This window comes from Neomonachus schauinslandi, chromosome 3, assembly GCF_002201575.2.
Source record: "Neomonachus schauinslandi chromosome 3, ASM220157v2, whole genome shotgun sequence".
Classification (NCBI taxonomy): Eukaryota; Metazoa; Chordata; class Mammalia; order Carnivora; family Phocidae; genus Neomonachus; species Neomonachus schauinslandi.
In genome coordinates, this window is record NC_058405.1 from 45386498 (window position 1) to 45405257 (window position 18760).

The window sequence follows — 18760 nt, forward strand, 5'->3', positions numbered from 1 at the left end:
AATTTCCTCTGACACCTTGTTTATTTTACTTAACAACTTCATCTTAGAGAAATACTTCTGAATGCTTCCCCTCCTGGCTCTCCTTTGTTATTTGTTCCCTTATAGATAGCATGTTTGAAAACAATTTTCCTACCAAATTATACTTATTAAGAATATGGCATTTTTCTGTGTATTTGAAGTATAATTGATACACCATGTTACATTAGTTTCAGGTGCACAACTTCGAGCACCTCTCCGCATTATGCTGTGCTCACAAGTGTAGCTACCATCTGTTATGACAGAATGTCATTGACTATATTCCCCATGCTCTATCTTTCGTCCCCATGACCTCTTCATTCCATAACTGGAAGCCTGTATCTCCCACTTCCCTTCACCCATTTTGCCTGTCATCCCAGCCCCCTCCCCTCTGACAGCCACCAGTGTGTTCTCTTTATTTACAGATCTCTTTCTGTCAATTTTCTGTTTAATTAAACATATGTAACCACTGTGATGACCGTCTGAGTTTCCTATTTCATATATTCCCACACAGAATTGGCATGATTCCACTTAAAGAAGTCAGACTTTTTTGGTTCGTGTAGTTCCTTTTCTGAGCACATGAACATTTTCTGTAGGGATTGTAAAGTACTGAAAAAGATCACTGGACATCCTTCTTTGTCATTTCTCAGACCTGTGTATCTGGGCACCCCACTTTCAGGTTAGGATTTTGAGGGTGAGAAAAACAATCCCTGCCTTACAAGGGATTACTTATGCATACACAAGAGGTGGGGTAGCCTCTCTTAGGTTTTTTCTTTTTCGTGCACTGGGTTTGGGTGGATGTGCTGAACTTGGCAGTTTTTCTTGTCCCTAAAGTCCAATCAGTTCCTCCCTAAACTTCCTTCCCCGCATGCATACCTCCCATCTGAATTGTGTAATGACAATCACAGAGGAAGAATTCACTCTCATGTCTTCAAATCTTAAGTGATTTATGAACTTGGCCTATGGGAAGCCTCACCCTTGCTGCTTGTTTTTAAGAGTGGTATTTTGCCATCTGCCTTATTTTTGGGAAGACGGCTGTGGCTGAGAGTGCATGCTCTGGCATCAGAGCACCCGGGGTGTTAGAACTATGGGCAAGTTACTTAACCTTACTGAGACTGTTTTCTGTTAAAAATACCATGTGTTCCTTAGGGGTGTTCCATATTGAAGATCAAATGACATGATGTACATGCACCCTCAAAACAACTTAACTATCTACAAAGAATAGAAGTGATTTTCACCTTTGCCATGTCATTATAACAGGATCGATATTTTAAGTATTGTGTCCCTTTTTTATTTTATGCTTCCACATAGATATTTTGAACTAAATAACATTTTTCATCAATAGCTCCGTGTTTAGATTACTTCTACAATTTTGCTTAAGTTATGTTTCATCCTGTTAAAGATCCATCATTCATGCTACTTGAAGACTTTAAGTTAATTTTTGGTTCATACAGTTGAAATACACTGTGTAGTGAACAAATATAAAATCAGTTATAACTCATTTAATCTTGCTGCATGAGTTGATCAAATACAATTCTTCTACTGAATACTGAGATTAAAGTAGTGATTTGCCAAACAAAAATGAAATCATCCAGTGAGGGGATATTTTTAGTATAAAATTTTCTTGGTAAGGAGGACAACCAGAACAGAACTGATTATTTAAATTTATTATTTTAAATAATTTTTAATTAAATATTTTAAATAAAATTATTTAAATTTGATGCTTGTCAACATTAAATGTCATTTCTGATGACCATTGTATGGACTAACTAGCTGACCAACAGGAACACCGAAGCACTAAGCTTTTCCTGTGTGCTCCTTAAATCTTGTAGATTGACTCATGATGTTATCAGAGCAATGAAAAGCATGTAAAAGTCCCGTGGTTGGATGTTGAGCCCACTTGTGTAATTATTGTAGGAAATGTCTTCTCTTCTTGCTTGTTTTGGTGAGTTTACAGCTTAAAAAAAGTCTTTAGTGGCAGTATTGCTATTCTGAGATCATACTGGGAGGTATAAAGCTCCAAACGTAGAACAAAACAAACATTTTAACCATAGGATGTTTTCTTTATATCCTTTAGCATCTGATTTTTTAAGGAATTAGAGCTATTCCAGGTGCTGAATATTTTGGGTGTACAACCTTGAAAATAATTCTGAGATGTTCTTCTAATCTTTACTTTTTTAGCCTTTTCACAGTAAAAACACAGCTAGACCAATTGACTTAAGTTTTCTCTTTACTGATAGGATTTATTCTTACTATGCCTTACTCAGTGGGGTTACAGGTCCATCTGACGACATGTTCTATATGATTAAATGACTGGTAATTTGTACTTCCCTTTTACTTTTTAAATATTTTGTTCACTGAAATAATATTAGCAAAAGGTAGACTGGATTATTCTAATAAAATGATAAGGTCAACTGTTGATAGACAATGGAGGGAAAATAAATAAAATAATACATAATAATAAGTATATTAACCCATGTAATTGAGAAGACAACATTAAACTAGGACACCACAAACAAAAATGAATAAAATGGCATGCTCTTTATACATCAGATATACTGGTCCTCTACATTCTGAACGAGAGAGAGTGCACACACTGTTGACTTAAGGCTACTTTTAATGTTACGTTTTAAACATTACCAGGTTTACATGGAATGTTGTAGTCCTTTAGTTGGATGTTTTCCTTGAAGAGGTGATTAGCAGTAGCTCAAACACAAACAAACAAAACTACCCTATTACCAAGCCTCCCTTTAAACACTACACTTCATGACTACCATCTTGTGCCTAGCTATGCCTTTATCTAAGCCTCACAATTGCGGGATAAAAAGAGTATTTTTATACTACTATATCACTTCAGAGCACAAAGGAAGAAAACACACTTAATGGAAAATCAGGTTGTACTTTGGGAAATCATAATTGTGAATATTCCATACTTTTTCTGTTAAAGAAGTTGTAGAATAGGTTGAACTATCTCATTTATTTGAGAATTTTGCAAAATGTGTGAGAGAATCACCAACAAACTCATTGGCGTTATATAGGAGTTATATAGGCTCAATAACGTTAAGTCCCTGATAAGCTTATAGGTAATTTGCTGTTTCATCTGAAACTGATTTTACCAAAAAGAGCAACTTGAAGCTGAAATAGTTTAATCATCAGCACCTGCACATTCTTGGGGGACATTCTCAAAGGATAGTTTCCCATTTTCATAAGCTTCATGGTCATGAAAAGTTCAACTAATAACACCTTATATTGAATGTTAAGATGACGAATTGTTTGTGCCAGTTTAGAGTATATAATACTCTCCTATTCTCATTGATAACATTTCATCACTGAATTTGGTAATAGCAGAGAAATTAATTTTTACTGTCATTCTAGATTCCTCTCTAAAGCATCTACTTATAAGTATTGCAAATAGGGATTTCTAAGAATAACTCATTTTCCACACAGTAGTTACATTCCATTGTTTGGTTTTGGTTTTGGTTTTCTTTCTTTTTTTTGCATGTGGGGGAAATTTTGTATTTAGTTACAAAAGAAAATCTTGATGGAAAATGGACAAATAGGTCACGTATGTTTTATATTTGTAAAGACTTTTGTGACTGGTATTATAAGAAAAATTATTCTTTTGTGTTTCAATTCTTCTCTTCTAAGACTAATACACTTGACAAGAAAAGGTATATTTGGAATATAGACTACTAAGCTTTTTTGGAAGGAGGCAATATGCACATTGATTTTTTTAAATTTTGCTTTTGAGGAAAAAAAAATGAGTTGTGTCATTGGGCACATTTTTAAGTTAATTTATCAAAAATGTCTAATTTCAAAAGCAGGCAGTACTTTGGAGGAGAACTACTTTAGGAAACTAAACTCTTTCAGAATAAAATCTCATAAAGTATATTAGATTTAGAAGTATTAAAAAAAGTGTACCTCTGTAGGAAAACATAAATATATAAATTTTTAGTGGCAAATAGCTAGACGAGAACAAGTGTATATCTTGCCTCCCATATTTAATTCACCTCTGTACCTTCCCTACCAAGTAATCCAGCTGTATTAGATGTATGCTTTGGAGGAACTTCCTATTGAGTCAGTGTACGTGACCATCTCTGAATGGAAAACATTTATATTCTCATAGGGACTATGAAAATTGACACTCCCCCATATGCTTGATAGAAGCATATATAATCGATGCAAGCTAGAAAGTGGCTCTTGCATGAATTGTTGCTGGATAAATAATTGTATGGGGCATTTCACCAATGATATAGTAATGGAAATAATGTAAATTAGTAATATTACTAATGTTATTAATAATTGCTGCATTTATATAGGTTTTACTGTGTGCCAGGCACTTAATTCTTAAAATATCACCATAAAGTAGGTGTTATTTTGCCCATTTTACAGAAGAGGAAACTGAGACACAAGACTTTAGATTTCTTCCTCCTAACGATGTTACTGCCTTCCTAAGAAGCGATAATAAACAGATTTTAAAAAATCATTTCTGAAAGTAATGAAATGTCATACTTACTGTATTTTTGATGATATTCTTGATTATCCAGTCAACACACTTATTTGAGTGAGTGCCCAGGACCCTATATGGCTGTTCAGTGTTAAATTGTTTACCTTTGGATCCTAAAACACACATGTATAAGTTACCCAGAAATATATATAGTGTATAAGAATTGCCACATTATACAGAAGTGTTTAAGAAATAAAGATCTCTGTGTTGGTCAGCCTTCTATAAGAAGCTACTTGTGAGAATTTTCTCACAATATAATAGAGATTCAAAGATCAGTCCCACCACAGTACAACAGATATTTTAAAACATGGCTGTCTTGTGAGAAAGTTGGGGGAATCTTCAAGGGCAAAGGGTTGTTTTTCATGAACATCTCTCTGTTAAAGGATCTCCCAAAGCAGGGATTGCCTAACTGTTTAATGGGCCAGATGTTAACACTGCTCAGCTCTGCAGTAGCTTTGTAAAAGCCATCATAGGTGGTATGTAAATGAGGGGGGTGTGGCTATGTCCAATACAACTATTTACAAAAACTGCTGGCCAAGCCACGAATGTAGCTTGCTGACCCCTCCTCTAAAGGATGTATTTTAAGAAGCAACATTTTTTTTCTTCAGAAAGAAAGAATTGAGAGACAAGAAGGCCTACCTACTATGAAACTAAATATAAAGAAAGTATACAATAAAACAATGTCTAACTTGTTTTATAGAAAAGGAGTTACAGAGCTTAGCTCCTGGACAGAATTGTGAAATAAATTGAACAAGGTGTTTGGAGTTCAGGTGTTTTATCCTTTCTGTATTGTTCAAAGGAGAAGAAGGGAGATAAAGCTATCAGTGAACTTGCAGGTCTTGTTAAATTAATTTGTGTGAGGGATGCCTGGGTGGCTCAGTCATTAATTGGCTGCCTTCGGCTCAGGTCATGATCCCGGAGTCCTGAGATCGAGCCCCGCATCAGGCTCCCTGCTCAGCGGGAGGCCTGCTTCTCCCTCTCCCACTCCCCCTGCTTGTGTTCCCTCTCTTGCTGTCTCTCTCTCTGTCGAATAGATGGGCAAAATCTTTAAAAAAAAAAAAAACTAATTTGTGTGATAAAATTACAAGGATAACCAGTAAAAGGATAGATATATCCAGTATACGTTCCAGACCACAGAGGGAGAAATGGACCAAGAAAGGCATACAAAGAAAATAAATAAGGCACATAAAGGAGGACCAATAAAAGGATTAATACAAGGTGGTAGAAACAAATATTTTATAAATCATAATAAAATTTTTAGAAGACTAAGATTGGATAAACAGAACCTAGCTTTATGCTGTTTGAGACCTACCTATAAACCAAATATGTGCAAAAGTTTGAAATAACAGAACAGTTAATGAATACAATATTAATCAAAAGAAAATGGGAAACTATGGTGATAACAGACAAAATAGACTTAAGACAAGGGAATGTTACTTCATGATACAAAGCATAATTCATCAGAAAGATACAATTCAAAAATTGGCATGACCATAATAACATTGCACCAAAACAGACATGTAAAAATTTATAATTTCTAGAAATAACGACAGATTTAGCATTATATTGGGAAACTTCAACAAAGTTCTCTAATTGGTATATCATCAAAGATATGGGAGCTTTAAACAATTCAATTAATAGAGTTGATTTGATTAATATAGAAAGAACCCAACTCAACAATTAAGAGTACACTTCTCAATCATAAGTGGTGCTGTTATCAAAGTAATCACGCACCAGAGACCATGAATGAAATCTTGATAAGTTTCTAAGCTGCATCTTTCTTAACTACTGTAATATGCAGTTAGCAATAAAATTTGAAAAAGGATGAAATTTTAAAACCTCTGTTTTGAAAATTCTAAAATTACATGAAATTACTCCTGTTAAGGAAGAAATCATAGAGAAAAATTAGACCTTATTGAAAATACTCCAGAATTTATGGAATGCAGTGATAGTGGTATAAAGAAATTTATACCCTAAGTGTTTATGTTAAAAAATTGGGATGACTGAATATTAAAGTAAGCATCTGACCTCAGAGGTTAAAAAGGAATTGTATAATTTTAGAAAAAATAAGAAAATAAAGGAATGAAGGAAAAAGGACTTAGAGAATTTTTGAAAAGCCGAATTGTCATTATTTTGAAAAGACAATTAGGGGGCACCAGGGTGGCTCAGTCAGTTAAACGTCTGCCTTCAGCTCAGGTCAGGATCTCAGGGTCCTGGGATGGAGCCCCACATCGGGCTCCCTGCTCAGCAGGGAGTGTGCTTCTCCCTCTCCCTCTGCTGTTCCCCCTGCTTGTACACTCTCTCTGTCAAATAAATAAATAAAATCTTAAAAAAAAATTAGATAAATTTCTGAAAAGATTAATCAAGGAAAAGGAAATGTTGATATAACAAGGATTATAATTACAGATGCTGAAGATAGTAAAAAGAGACAAGCATACTATAAAATTTGTAGGCCAGAATTAGGTTGATGAAATAGGTAAGTTCCTAGAAAAATTACTACATATTAAAGCTACTTTAAAAGAAAAAGAAAGCTTGAATAAGCTTATAACTAATTTTTAATTTAATGACTTATTTAGAATCTTTGAACAAATTAAATAGTTGGCCCAAAAAGTTTTACAGATGAGTTTTACCAAATTTAATGAAATGATTATTCTAAACTGATAGAATATAAATATATATGCATAATGACCAAATGTTCAAAAAAAAAATAAATGCTTCCTGTCCACGTTGAGTTTATCCCAGAAATGAAAGTGTGGTTTAATATTAGAATATCCATTAATATAATTCACTGCATTAAGACTTTAAATAGATTGAGGAAAACATTTGATGAAATTCAACGTGTGTTCAGATTTTAAAACAAGAACAATAAACCGGTCAAACCCTCTACCCCTAAGTAGAAAACTAGCGACAAAGAGAACCCTCGTAATCTAATAATGGGAATTTAACTCCTGCAGTATGATAAAACAAGAAAGAAATACAAAGTAGAAAATTTGATAAGCAAGTAGCCATCCATTATGGTTGTCAATGAATATACGAAAAGGAAGCCACAAGAAGATTATTGGAAATAAATTTTATCAATGGAATATATAAAAAGGTGTATTAGTTCCAAAACATTAGAAATCATAATTTTTTTTAAAGGTACCATTTAGAAGAACAATAGAAAATACAGAGAATAAATCGAACATAAACTGTCTAAGCCCTGGATGGAAAAAGTGTATTTTTTTTCCAAAAGACTTTGAAAAGGCCCAAGTTAATGGAGAGCCACATTATGTTTATAAAGACTCATTATTATAAAGATACCAATTTTATCTAAATCTGCAGAATCAGAGCAATTCTGTTCAAAATCCTAATAGGGCTTTTCAAAAACTTCAGTAAGTTTGCTCTGAAAAATAGGTGACTGAGTGAAGACAATTCTGAAGAAGAAAAATCAAGCATAAGCTATAATACTTAGGACAGTGTTATTGATGCAAACAGGGATATATTGACCAGATGGACTGAAATAGCCCCCAACAACAGCACATATATGGCCACTTCAAATCCAAAAGAGATGGCCTTTGCCAATCAGTGGGCAAAGGCTGGCTTAGTTGTGAAAAGTTATGGTTCAACTCTTCATAGAAAAAAGTAAATAGGGTCTCCACCTCACACCATTCAAAAGCATTGATTTCAGATAAAGTAGGTACTAAAATGTGAATAGCATCATTGAAACTTGAAGAAGAAAGTGTAGAAGAATCTCTTTGTCTTTGAAGTAGGAAAGGATTTCTTAAATAAGTTACAAAAGGTGCTAGCAGTAATAGAAAAGATATTTTTGGCTACGTTTAAGAACTTCTGTTTACTGAAAGACTACATAAGTAAATGAAGTATGACAGTTAAAATCCAAAATCTATTTATAAAATAAACTGACAAAAGATTACTATCCAGGATATTTAAAGAATTGCAAATTAAGAAAATGATAACCTAATGGAAAAGTGGGTAAAAGTGGGTAAAAGTGGAAATGGGCATTTCACAGAGTAAGAAATACAAATGTTTTATAAACATGTGAGAAGCAACTTGAACTAATTAGTAACCATAGAAATACAAGTTAAAAGCGCCATGTGATACCGTTATAAGCTTGCCAAATAGAAGACTGATGATAACAATCTGGTTAGTATGTAGGCTATGATTATGTGCTGATGGTAGCTGTATCTTTTGGCACAACCACTCAGGAAATGCTTTGACACCATCTAGTAAGATTGAAGAGGAACCTCTCCTTTTATTCATCACCCAGCTCTCCTCCGACCCGAGAGAGCAGCGGCTTTCAAACTATTTTGGTCATAACCCACACTGTCAAATAATATTTTACAGGGGGACCCAGCACTCCTTAGAACAAAAACAAAAAGCATCAACAAAGAATACTTACTGCTTGTGTTACATTCTAAAATGTTCTGTTCTCTTTCACTTAAAGAAACTATCAACAATTTCTAAACAGATTTAAGAACGAACTAATGGGATCTACCATTAAAAAACTCTTACACATAGGTACAGGGAGACATGTGTAAAAATTTTGGTATCTGCATTGTTCATCATAGCCAAAAATCCAAAGCAGTTCAAATCCCACCCATAGGTGAGTAAATAATAAAATGACTTAATATTATAAGCAGTGAAAATGAGGTTCTATTTTTATATAAAAATGTGAATGAGTTTTAGAAATATAATGCTGAATGGAAAAAGCAAGTCATAGAAGTTTGTAATAAAGATGAATTAAAAAAAAAAAACTCAAAGATAATGTTTAGGAGAATAGTCACAGCGTATTCTGCCAGACTGTTCTAATTCTAAACACACACACACACTTGTGTGTGCTTATTGAAATTCACTGGCTTTGAGTCATTTTGGTTTCTCTGGGACAAAATGTATGATGCTATAATGTATATTGAAACTCGTGGCAAAGTTCTTGTTATGCAGAAAACAAATTATAGGTGGGAAGTAATTGTGAGCTCATTTTTTTTTAGAACACACACACATATGTACATATATTTGACATATCTATATTCTTGTATACACTTATTTTTTAGCCTACCTATGTATTTTTATAGAGCTATTTTAGAGTCTGCTGTTACCATAAAATGCATGTGAGCTTTAGGAGCTCAGGTAAATTATTGATTACAACTTTGAAACGAACAGTCAAAATGTGACTGAAGTTTTAAAACCGTCTGTGGTCATTGCCCATAGATCTTTCAGACCCGAACATGTGCCAGGCTATCGCGGGAACATTCTGCAAGCACCCAGAGAAATTTTTTTTGGCATTGCAGAGCTGAAAGTAGTTGGTGGCAGTGCAGTTTATTTGCCAATTGACTAAATAGAAAACCAGGCCAAGAATAAGGGAAACATAGCATAATGTATATAGACTTGTCAAATCACTAAGTTGTACACCTGAAACTAACAACATTATGTGTGAACTATACTAAAAATAAAAAGTTAAAATGAGAGGATTAAAAAATCAATGTCTTATAGCTATCTTTATGTATAGCTCATCTTTAACTTTTCTTTCTAGCTTTGAATTTAGAATTGAAGTAACTAAGAGGCAGTTGTATCTAGAATAATGTAGCTTTCTAACTGTTCATCTTTTCTGTTTTCGGCTGCTTTTGCTTCTCAACATTTAGAATAAAAGAAAATTCCCAATTACTGTTTGAACTGGGATATTAGTTTCAGACTAAATACCTATTTCTATGCTGTCTGTTGGTATTTTTCCACCTGAAATTCTTCTAGTAGTTATAGTGTCAGAATAAGATATGTTTTAAATGAGATTGGCTTTTAAATGAAAATCAGTAGTGCATTTTCCATAAAACAAAACAGCTTTAAGAACTATACAGAGCTTATTCCTTAAATGTAAACATTATTTTTATAGGTCCCAGGAAGTAATTTTGACTTCTTCTTGCCCAATGGAATACTAAAAGGGTGTGGCAAGTATGTCTGGTTATAGGTTGTCTATTAAATGTTCTCAATGAAATGCATCCAGTCATTAAAGTAGAAAATTTACATCAGAAAATTTTGTACTTTAATAAGTTTAATAAATAAGCTACATGATATATATATTTTTTATTTTTTGTAGGTTCCTCTTACTCATTTCCCTCAAGCAAGAAATACAGTTTTGATTTCTGAATATTTGCCCATCTTTTTCTTTACCACAATCCAATCTTCCCTGTCTCCCTTACCTATACACACATGGGTACCCATGTATACGTGTGTACGTGCACACACGTATACATGCTTGTCTTTGAAACCACACTTGTTTTCTACTTTTATGCTGCCTTTTCCTACCTTCCTTATCTTGATTTTTATAGCAGCCTTTGTCTTAGAGTTGGTGCTTAACATATGCTGCCATAAGTCTGAAGCAGCATGGTAGAAAGAACATACACCACAGGCAGGCTTTCCGTCCTGCCTCTGCCTCTTCCTACATTCATTACAATGAGCAACTATTGACCATTCTGTGTCAAATGGAGAATGCAGAATCCATTTTGAAGATTGGAGGGATTGCATGGGAAAGCACCTATTACTGCAGCCGGCGTTTCGTAGCTTAGCAGTAATAGTGTTAATATATGTCATGAACTGTGAGGAGTAGGAGAATTTACCTTGTTAGCCTGCCATCACTTCATGAATGTTGGCAGAAGACACAAGACTGGAGTCAAAGAATTTATTACAGTAATAGCACTAGCCAGAGTCAACAGTTGTGGAGATTCCTGAGTCTCTATTCCCACAGGGTGATGTGAAGAAGGCCAGTTTAATACCTACATGCACAGTGGTTTGTATTACTGGAGTGAAATCGTGAACTTAGGGAACTCAGTCTTTTTTAAGAGGTAATAAAGGGAACTCAGTCTTTTTTAAGAGGTAATAAGACAGCCCAACCTTTGCCCCAGTTTATATACTGGCTGGTGAACAAATCCATTTACTTAAGAGGAAGACCCTACCTCTATCTTCCAAGACTATTCATAATATATCTTTGAAAAGATTGTTGGGAATGAAGGTGCTTGATTAGCACTTTTACCTTAGAGTGCTTGGTCTTGCACTCTCTTGCTTGAAAATCTCCAGTTGTTTTCCAGTTCCCTTGAAAGAAAATCCCACCTCCTTATCTTGGCTAGAAGACCCTAAGTGATCAGGCTTCAGCATATCTCCTCACCTCCTCTTCTACCATCACACTGGCCTTCTCTTTCTCTCAAACGCACCAACAGCCTTTGCATTTGTTCTTCCCCCAGGTTATCACCTAGTTAGCTGTTTGACATTGAAGATTCAGCGTGAATCAATCAGTGAGTGAGGCCTTATCTGACCGCCTCAGTGTAAAGTACCTCCCCAAGCATTCTATCACATCACTTGTTTTTTTCATGGTATAATATTTATCAAACTCTTTTTATTTATTGTCTGTCTTTGCCTCCTGGCCCACCCTATCACACAGAATATAAACTTGTTTTTTTTAGAACTATATATACATCTATGCATATATAAGTCATATGCACACATATATATATGCCAAGTGATATTAGCATAATACCACTTATTATTCGGTGTCTCGGTATGTATTGCATGAAGGGATGGATGGATGAATTAATATTGCTTCTAACCTAGGCTTTTTGTTCCTCTTTTTTTTTCCATGTACTTTTCATCGTTTTGGTCAATAATATTAAATTTTGCTATTTGATTTCTAATGAAGACCATGTACCCTCTCTAGGGTTAACAAAAACAAAGACTATGACAGTAGAGAAATGAAAGTTTCTCCCAAAAATAACATAAGCCACCTACTTGTTAAAGTTTAGTTATGCATGTTTCTATTTAATACTAATATAGTATTAATATTAATACTATTAATCACTAATATTAGTGATAAACAAGCAATTAGATAGTCTGTTTGCATCCCTTGGTACTGAGAATCACAATAGGAGATTGTAATATGTGCTATGCTGTTTGTTGGCACATAGAAAAATCCTTGTTTACCTGTTAATTCACACTAATGCCATGTGAGAGGTGTTTCTTGATTTGTACAAAACTTAGAAAATAAAGAATTAAATCACATATCTGTTCAGGATCCTATAGTTCACATGTTATTGGTTTTGAGGAGAAGTCAGAGGTCTAGCTTTGAAATGCCAGATACTCCTCTAGTCATCCTGTGACACTTGTCTTTATATGAAAGAAATTGTTAAATGATGGACTGTAATATGAAACAATCATTGCAAAATTTCAGCTCTTTTCTATCATTTTTTCGACTACTTTTCTGGTACTCAGTAGTTACCTAGCAGAGGATGTATGGGAGGCTCTAATACATTTGCTAGACCCTCTTTTGGAAATACATGTAGGGAAACAGTTTTGATTTGTAAATTAAGTGCTTTTTTATTTTTAGTTTCTGTCTCCCTTCTCTTAGTTGATTTCACTAAGATGCAGGTGCTTCAAACATAAGTTGTATTTATAGATCCATATTTAACAAGGGTTCCTGTGCTAATCTTTTAAAAGACTGTGTTACTAATATTAGAAGTAGCCATTATCTAAAAGATATTTAATCCCAGTTCTACAGATTAATAATTTTTGTGGAATCGCTGTGGTTAAAATTGATCATTTTCCACAATTTGTTTGTAACAGCAAGCAAGAAAGGAGAATGTCAAAAAAAGAGAAGCAGAGGAAAGGGAAAAACGTGCCCAAATAGCCAAAGAATTGGCAGAGAAGGAAAGGCTTGAACGCCAACAAAAGAAAAAGCGCTTATTAGAAATGAAGACTGGTGAGTACTGTCAGCTTTGCTATTTGTACTGGTTATTAGCAGTTTAATAAACTTCTGTGAAAAAAGAAGATATGATCACCTATTTGTATAGTTAAGCTGTAGAGCATTTTTTTTTTTTAAATGGCTTTCCCCCTTTAGTTTACTCACAAGTAGTGCTTTTACCTAACTGGTCATCGGTTGTAGGTAATACTGGTCTCCTGGTCTATTCTTGTAGTCCCAGTATATTCGCGCTGTTGTGACTGCTACTTCAGTAACCAATCGGTAATGGTTTATGTCAATCAATAAATTAACAACTATAGAAAACTGGGAAATTCTATTGGACAAGTAACTTGTTTTTTCCAACAAAATATTCTAAGGGAGGGAAAAAGTGATGGAGGGAAATGTATTGATTAAAAGAGTCTTAAGAGACTTATCAACCAATTGCAATAAATGGAACTTACGTATATTCTAATCCAAACAAGTATAGACAAAGGCAGTCTGAAATATTTGAATACCTTTTTTTTCCTGTAGACATGACAATGTTGTTGCGAATATATTATAAAGTATCTTTTAGAGACTTATCCTGAAATTTTACAGACAAAAGTATGTCTGAGATTTCAATCAAAATAGTCTAGCATGACCAGGAAAATAGGCGGGTGTGTAGATGAAACAGGACTGGCTATAAATAATAGTTGCTAAACTTGGGTGATGGGTGCTTAGAGGGAAGGGTGTGTTCACTATACCATTTGCTCTACTTCTGTATATTTTGAAATTTTCTTTAATAAAAAGCTCTTGGAAAAAAAATAGAAAAATTACAGTTTTACAAAGATATCTATGTATATATTCCAAAGCTAGAGGATACCACTAACTTAGAAGCGAAAGAATTAAGTAAATTTTAGTTACATTTCACTCCCTCAAAATTCTGGTTCTTCCACCTCTAAGCCACTAAGGATTGCAGAAGGCTTTAATTAAAATCCATCAACTTCACTGCTAAATTACCATAGTTTACAACTCAGGGCTGCAAATTCACCTAAAGTTTCCCCAGGGGTAGACAGAGATGCCTTCTTTGCCTCTTTTACTTTCACTTTTACAGACATATTTTATCTTTAATAAAGCAAACTGAGTACCTTAATGTATCACACGTTTCTTCCAGGAGAAAAAAATAATCATCTAAGCACAGCTTCTTATTTAGAAGAGTACACTTGAAATTCAGGAAGTGTTCTCAAAAATATCTTAAAGTGTTAACTAAAATGGAGATCAGAAAGGTTTAATATTGATTTTAATGTTTTTGGAAATCATTTTAAAATAATTGACTACGCCTAATTTACCAGACATTCTTATATTAGAACATTAGTTCATTTAGTATCGGCCAAAGTGTCATCTGGATGAGTTACTTGATAGCAAGCACATGGGCTGTATTTGTGGGTTTTGCCCAGACCCTCTGGTCTGCCTATACAGAGCCTCTCAGCAGTTCTCTTCTATCAACCTGGAAAGTTAAAACCTGATAGGAAACAAAAATTTTAATGAAATGTTAGATCCAATGTAATCTCAGTAATGTTTTCATTTAAATTTTCCTTTCTCCTGAAGGCATTTTATTTTTTTCAATTTTATTTTATTATGTTAATCACCATACATTACTTCATGAGTTTTGATGTAGTGTTCCATAATTCACTGTTTGTGTATAACACCCAGTGCTCCATTCAGTACGTGCCCTCTTTAATACCCACCTCCTACACTGTTGGTGGGAAGGCATTTTATTTTTAAGAATAACGAAGTTCATTTTATTTTTCCAATTTAAAAATAATACGGCTGTGTTACAGAAAACACCTAAAAAGTAATTGATCGAAAGACCATTACCCATAATCGTCCCATCCAAAAAAAAAAAAAATCCCTGTTAATATTTTGGCACATCTTTCTTTCAGTTTTAAAATTTTCTACCTTTTAATAGTAGCCATATGATAGTACTGAATATGCTGTTTAGCATCTTGCTGTACTTTCTGAATGTTTCCTGTTATTCTTGTGATTCTTAATTTGTCATTTGCAATACCTGTGTCATTGCATTCACTGGGTATGTCATATCTAATTTAATTTGCATTAGTCTTAATGAGGTCATAGAACAATAGTTATTTCTGTCTTTTCAGTGTGATATGTTTATGCATAAATGGCTGACAAATATTTGTAATTATTAGGATAAAGTTTTAAGACTTTTTGATGCATGCTGCCAAATTGATTTCCAAAAGTATTATTCTAATTTCACCCGCTTTTAGTATTAGTTTATGAACACACTTTGGTTGAATATTGTCATTTTTAAAGATTTTTGTTAATAAAGTAGAAAGTTCTGTTTTATCTTAATTTGCCTTTCTTTGAGTACTGATGAAGTTGGACTTTTTTTCAAGTATTTAACGGTCCATTTGTATTTCCTTCTTTGTGAATTGTGTTGTCTTAGTCTTTTTCTTATTGATTTACACGTTAGCTCATTGAGCATCAATATTTACCTTTTAAGTATATTTTCTCACTTTTTTTTATATCTGGATATATAAAAATGTTTTATAATTTTTGCTTTTGTGATTTTTCTTATCTTTAAATTTAGTCATCTTTACAGCAGTTTTATATCCATTTCAATTATTTTTCTAGCTTCAGTTATTCATAATACTATTCTCCTCCACTTAATTGTAATTCTTACTTATTTATATACTAGGGTCTGTTTTTGAAATTTACCAAAACTGTTCTAATACTTACCCATCAGTTATGGTTAATAATTGGTTTATATTGGTTTCACATAGGTAATTTTTTGTTGAGAAGGTTAGTTCTCTTTTCATTCCAGTATAGTTAACATACAGTGTAATATTAGTTTCAGGTGTAAAATATAGTGATTCAGCAATTCCATGCAACACCCAATGCTCATCACTACAAGTGCCCTCCTTAATCCCCATCACCCATACCCTCACCCACCTCCCCTCTGGTAACCATCAGTTTGTTTTCTATAGTTAAAAGTTTGTTTCTTGGTTTGCCTCTCCCCCCACCCCAACCCTGTCTTTCCTTTGCTCGTTTTGTTGTTGTTGTTTCTTAAATTCCACATATGATTGAAATCATATGATATTTGTCTTTCCCTAGTTTTGCTTAGCGTTATACTCTCTAGCTCCATCCATGTCATTGCGTATGGCAAGATTTTATGGCTGAATAATATTCCATTGTGTGTATATACATATATATATATGTATATACACCACCTCTTCTTTATCCATTCATCAATCAATGGATCCTTGGGCTGCTTCCATAGTTTGGCTGTTGTAAATATGCTGCAATAAACATAGGTGTGTATGTATCCCTTTGAATTAATGTTTTTGTATTTTTTGGATAATTACCCAGTAGTGTGATTACCGGATCAGATCATAGGGTAGTTCTATTTTTAACTTTTTGAGGAAACTTCATCCTGTTTCCTACAGAGGGTAATAAGGTAGATATGAATTTTTTTAAATAAAAGTTTCTTTTGCATCTTTTGGGAATCATAGAGCTTATCTTATTTGACCTATTGAATTACCTTATAAAACTTTATGCTATATCTTCCCAAACATGGGTCTCAATAGCTGTAGGGTTCTCACTTGATAGACGCTCCCCCAAAAATGCTAAGGTCCTTATGTGCCACACAGTTTGACATTTCCCAGGAGAGTGCTCTTCAAAGGATAGTCAGGGCAACATTAATTTATATAGATAATATTAAATAAATACTTTAAGACAGTGTATCTTTACATACTCTGTATTTGTGAATATTTTAATATATTTAGTCGGAAAGTCATTTGATAGGACAGAAAGTTATCAGGTAGGACGCTACTTTTGAAAACACTTGAAAATTTTGGAAATCAACTTTGAATTTCTTTTTTTCCTGTAGCCCATGGAATTTTAACAAATCTAGGGATATATCCCAAATTTCAGAGCACCTAAACTTACAATATCCTCACCAAAGTGAAATACCTCTTCTAAAACCCTAGTAAATGATGATTATTTCAAGTGGTCTTTAGTTTTCCTTTAAACATAAGATTGCTAATATAGAAGAACAAAATAGTCTCTTATTATAGTTGCTATAGCTAAGGTAGTCATATAAGTATCAAATATATTATTATTTGTTGATATCTTTTTTACATTTAAAAATAGTACAGATATGCAATCACCTTTTCCTTTCCATATTAGATGTAGAATATGCTTTTTGTCAAATCATGATTTTTCCTAACATTTGGAGGCTTTATGAAGTAGAAGTCAGTAAAGTAGTATGTCTAATTAACAATTACAGAAAATATTCATATGCAAAATATCAGTTTTTGACACTGTTAACAAATACACTCACTGGATTTTATACATTTCCTATACTTGACAAATACTATCTTTAATTAAAATGTATCACCATGAAAAATATAAGTGCTACAGTTTTCCACTTCATTGGTAGAGAAAAGACATTTAATAGGTCACTTTTGTTTTATTTAACGAGAAATAGTTTTTGTATTTATATGCTGGCATTACACTGATAAGAATAAAGTCCCCGATGGAATGATGTTTTAATTCTAACAAGTCAACCAGACAACCACATGTAAAAGATAATTTCAGATTATAAACAGTTACCTGAACTAAAGGCAAGACAACAAGATAGAGATGCTGGCATGGTGGGTGGTGGTGACAAAATTTGGTCTTAGAGAACTAAGAATACAATGTATATGGAATGTACTAATTTAAAATATTGGTTCTAAAACTCCTTAGAAATTGATAGGAGAAATCAGGTCCATGTTCATATCCTATGCTATAGGATATAGCATATCCTATACTAAATATGCCAGTATGGTTTATTTTTTCAATATCTTATTGTGAGCTAAAACTCTGTATTATTTTTCCTTGTGGGTGTTCTATTTTAGTACAGAAGAACATAATACTGCTTCAGTCTTTGTGGAAGTTGTCAGCCTAGCTTTCCTAATCTTTTTTTTTTTTTTTAAAGATTTTATTTATTTATTTGAGAGAGAATGAGAGAGAGAGAACACCTGAGAGGGGATAGGGTCTGAGGACGAAGCAGACTCCCTGCCGAGCAGGAAGCCCGATGCGGGACTCAATCCAGGGACTCCAGGATCATGACCTGAGCCGAAGGCAGTCGCTTAACCAACTGAGCCACCCAGGCGCCCCTAGCTTTCCTAATCTTTAAAAAAAAAAAAAAATGTAGAAGGGCGAACTGTTGAATTTACATTAGGGCTTTGTCACCTCTCTAGACCAGGGACTTTTTGTTTTATTTTCATATGTAGGGCACGCAGCCCTGAACGATTGAGAGAGAAGAATGTTCACATAACCCCATCATAAACCCACAGGGAGCTTCCTTCCATATATTTTCATGACTTTAGTATTTTCACCATGCAAATAAGAACTGTGTTTTTTCACAGATGTACAAATTCTTGTTTCACCACCTGAGGTAGTAGAGTAAATTAAATCCCTGCTCTTTCTTATCCACCATAAATCATTACTTGCCCTTGGCGAAAGAGCAGGTAACGATT

At 33.8% G+C, this 18760-nt stretch overlaps 1 protein-coding gene across 4 annotated transcripts in view; it reads left to right on the forward strand.

Moving 5' to 3' along the window:
- Positions 1 to 18760, forward strand: part of DIAPH3 (diaphanous related formin 3) — a 488058-nt gene that overhangs the window by 309125 nt on the left and 160173 nt on the right. For all 4 annotated transcript variants that reach the window (XM_021697835.2, XM_021697836.2, XM_021697837.2 and 1 more), the window contains one exon: positions 13121 to 13256. In XM_021697835.2, the coding sequence (XP_021553510.2) occupies positions 13121 to 13256 (136 nt within the window). The remainder of the gene's footprint in view (positions 1 to 13120; positions 13257 to 18760) is intronic.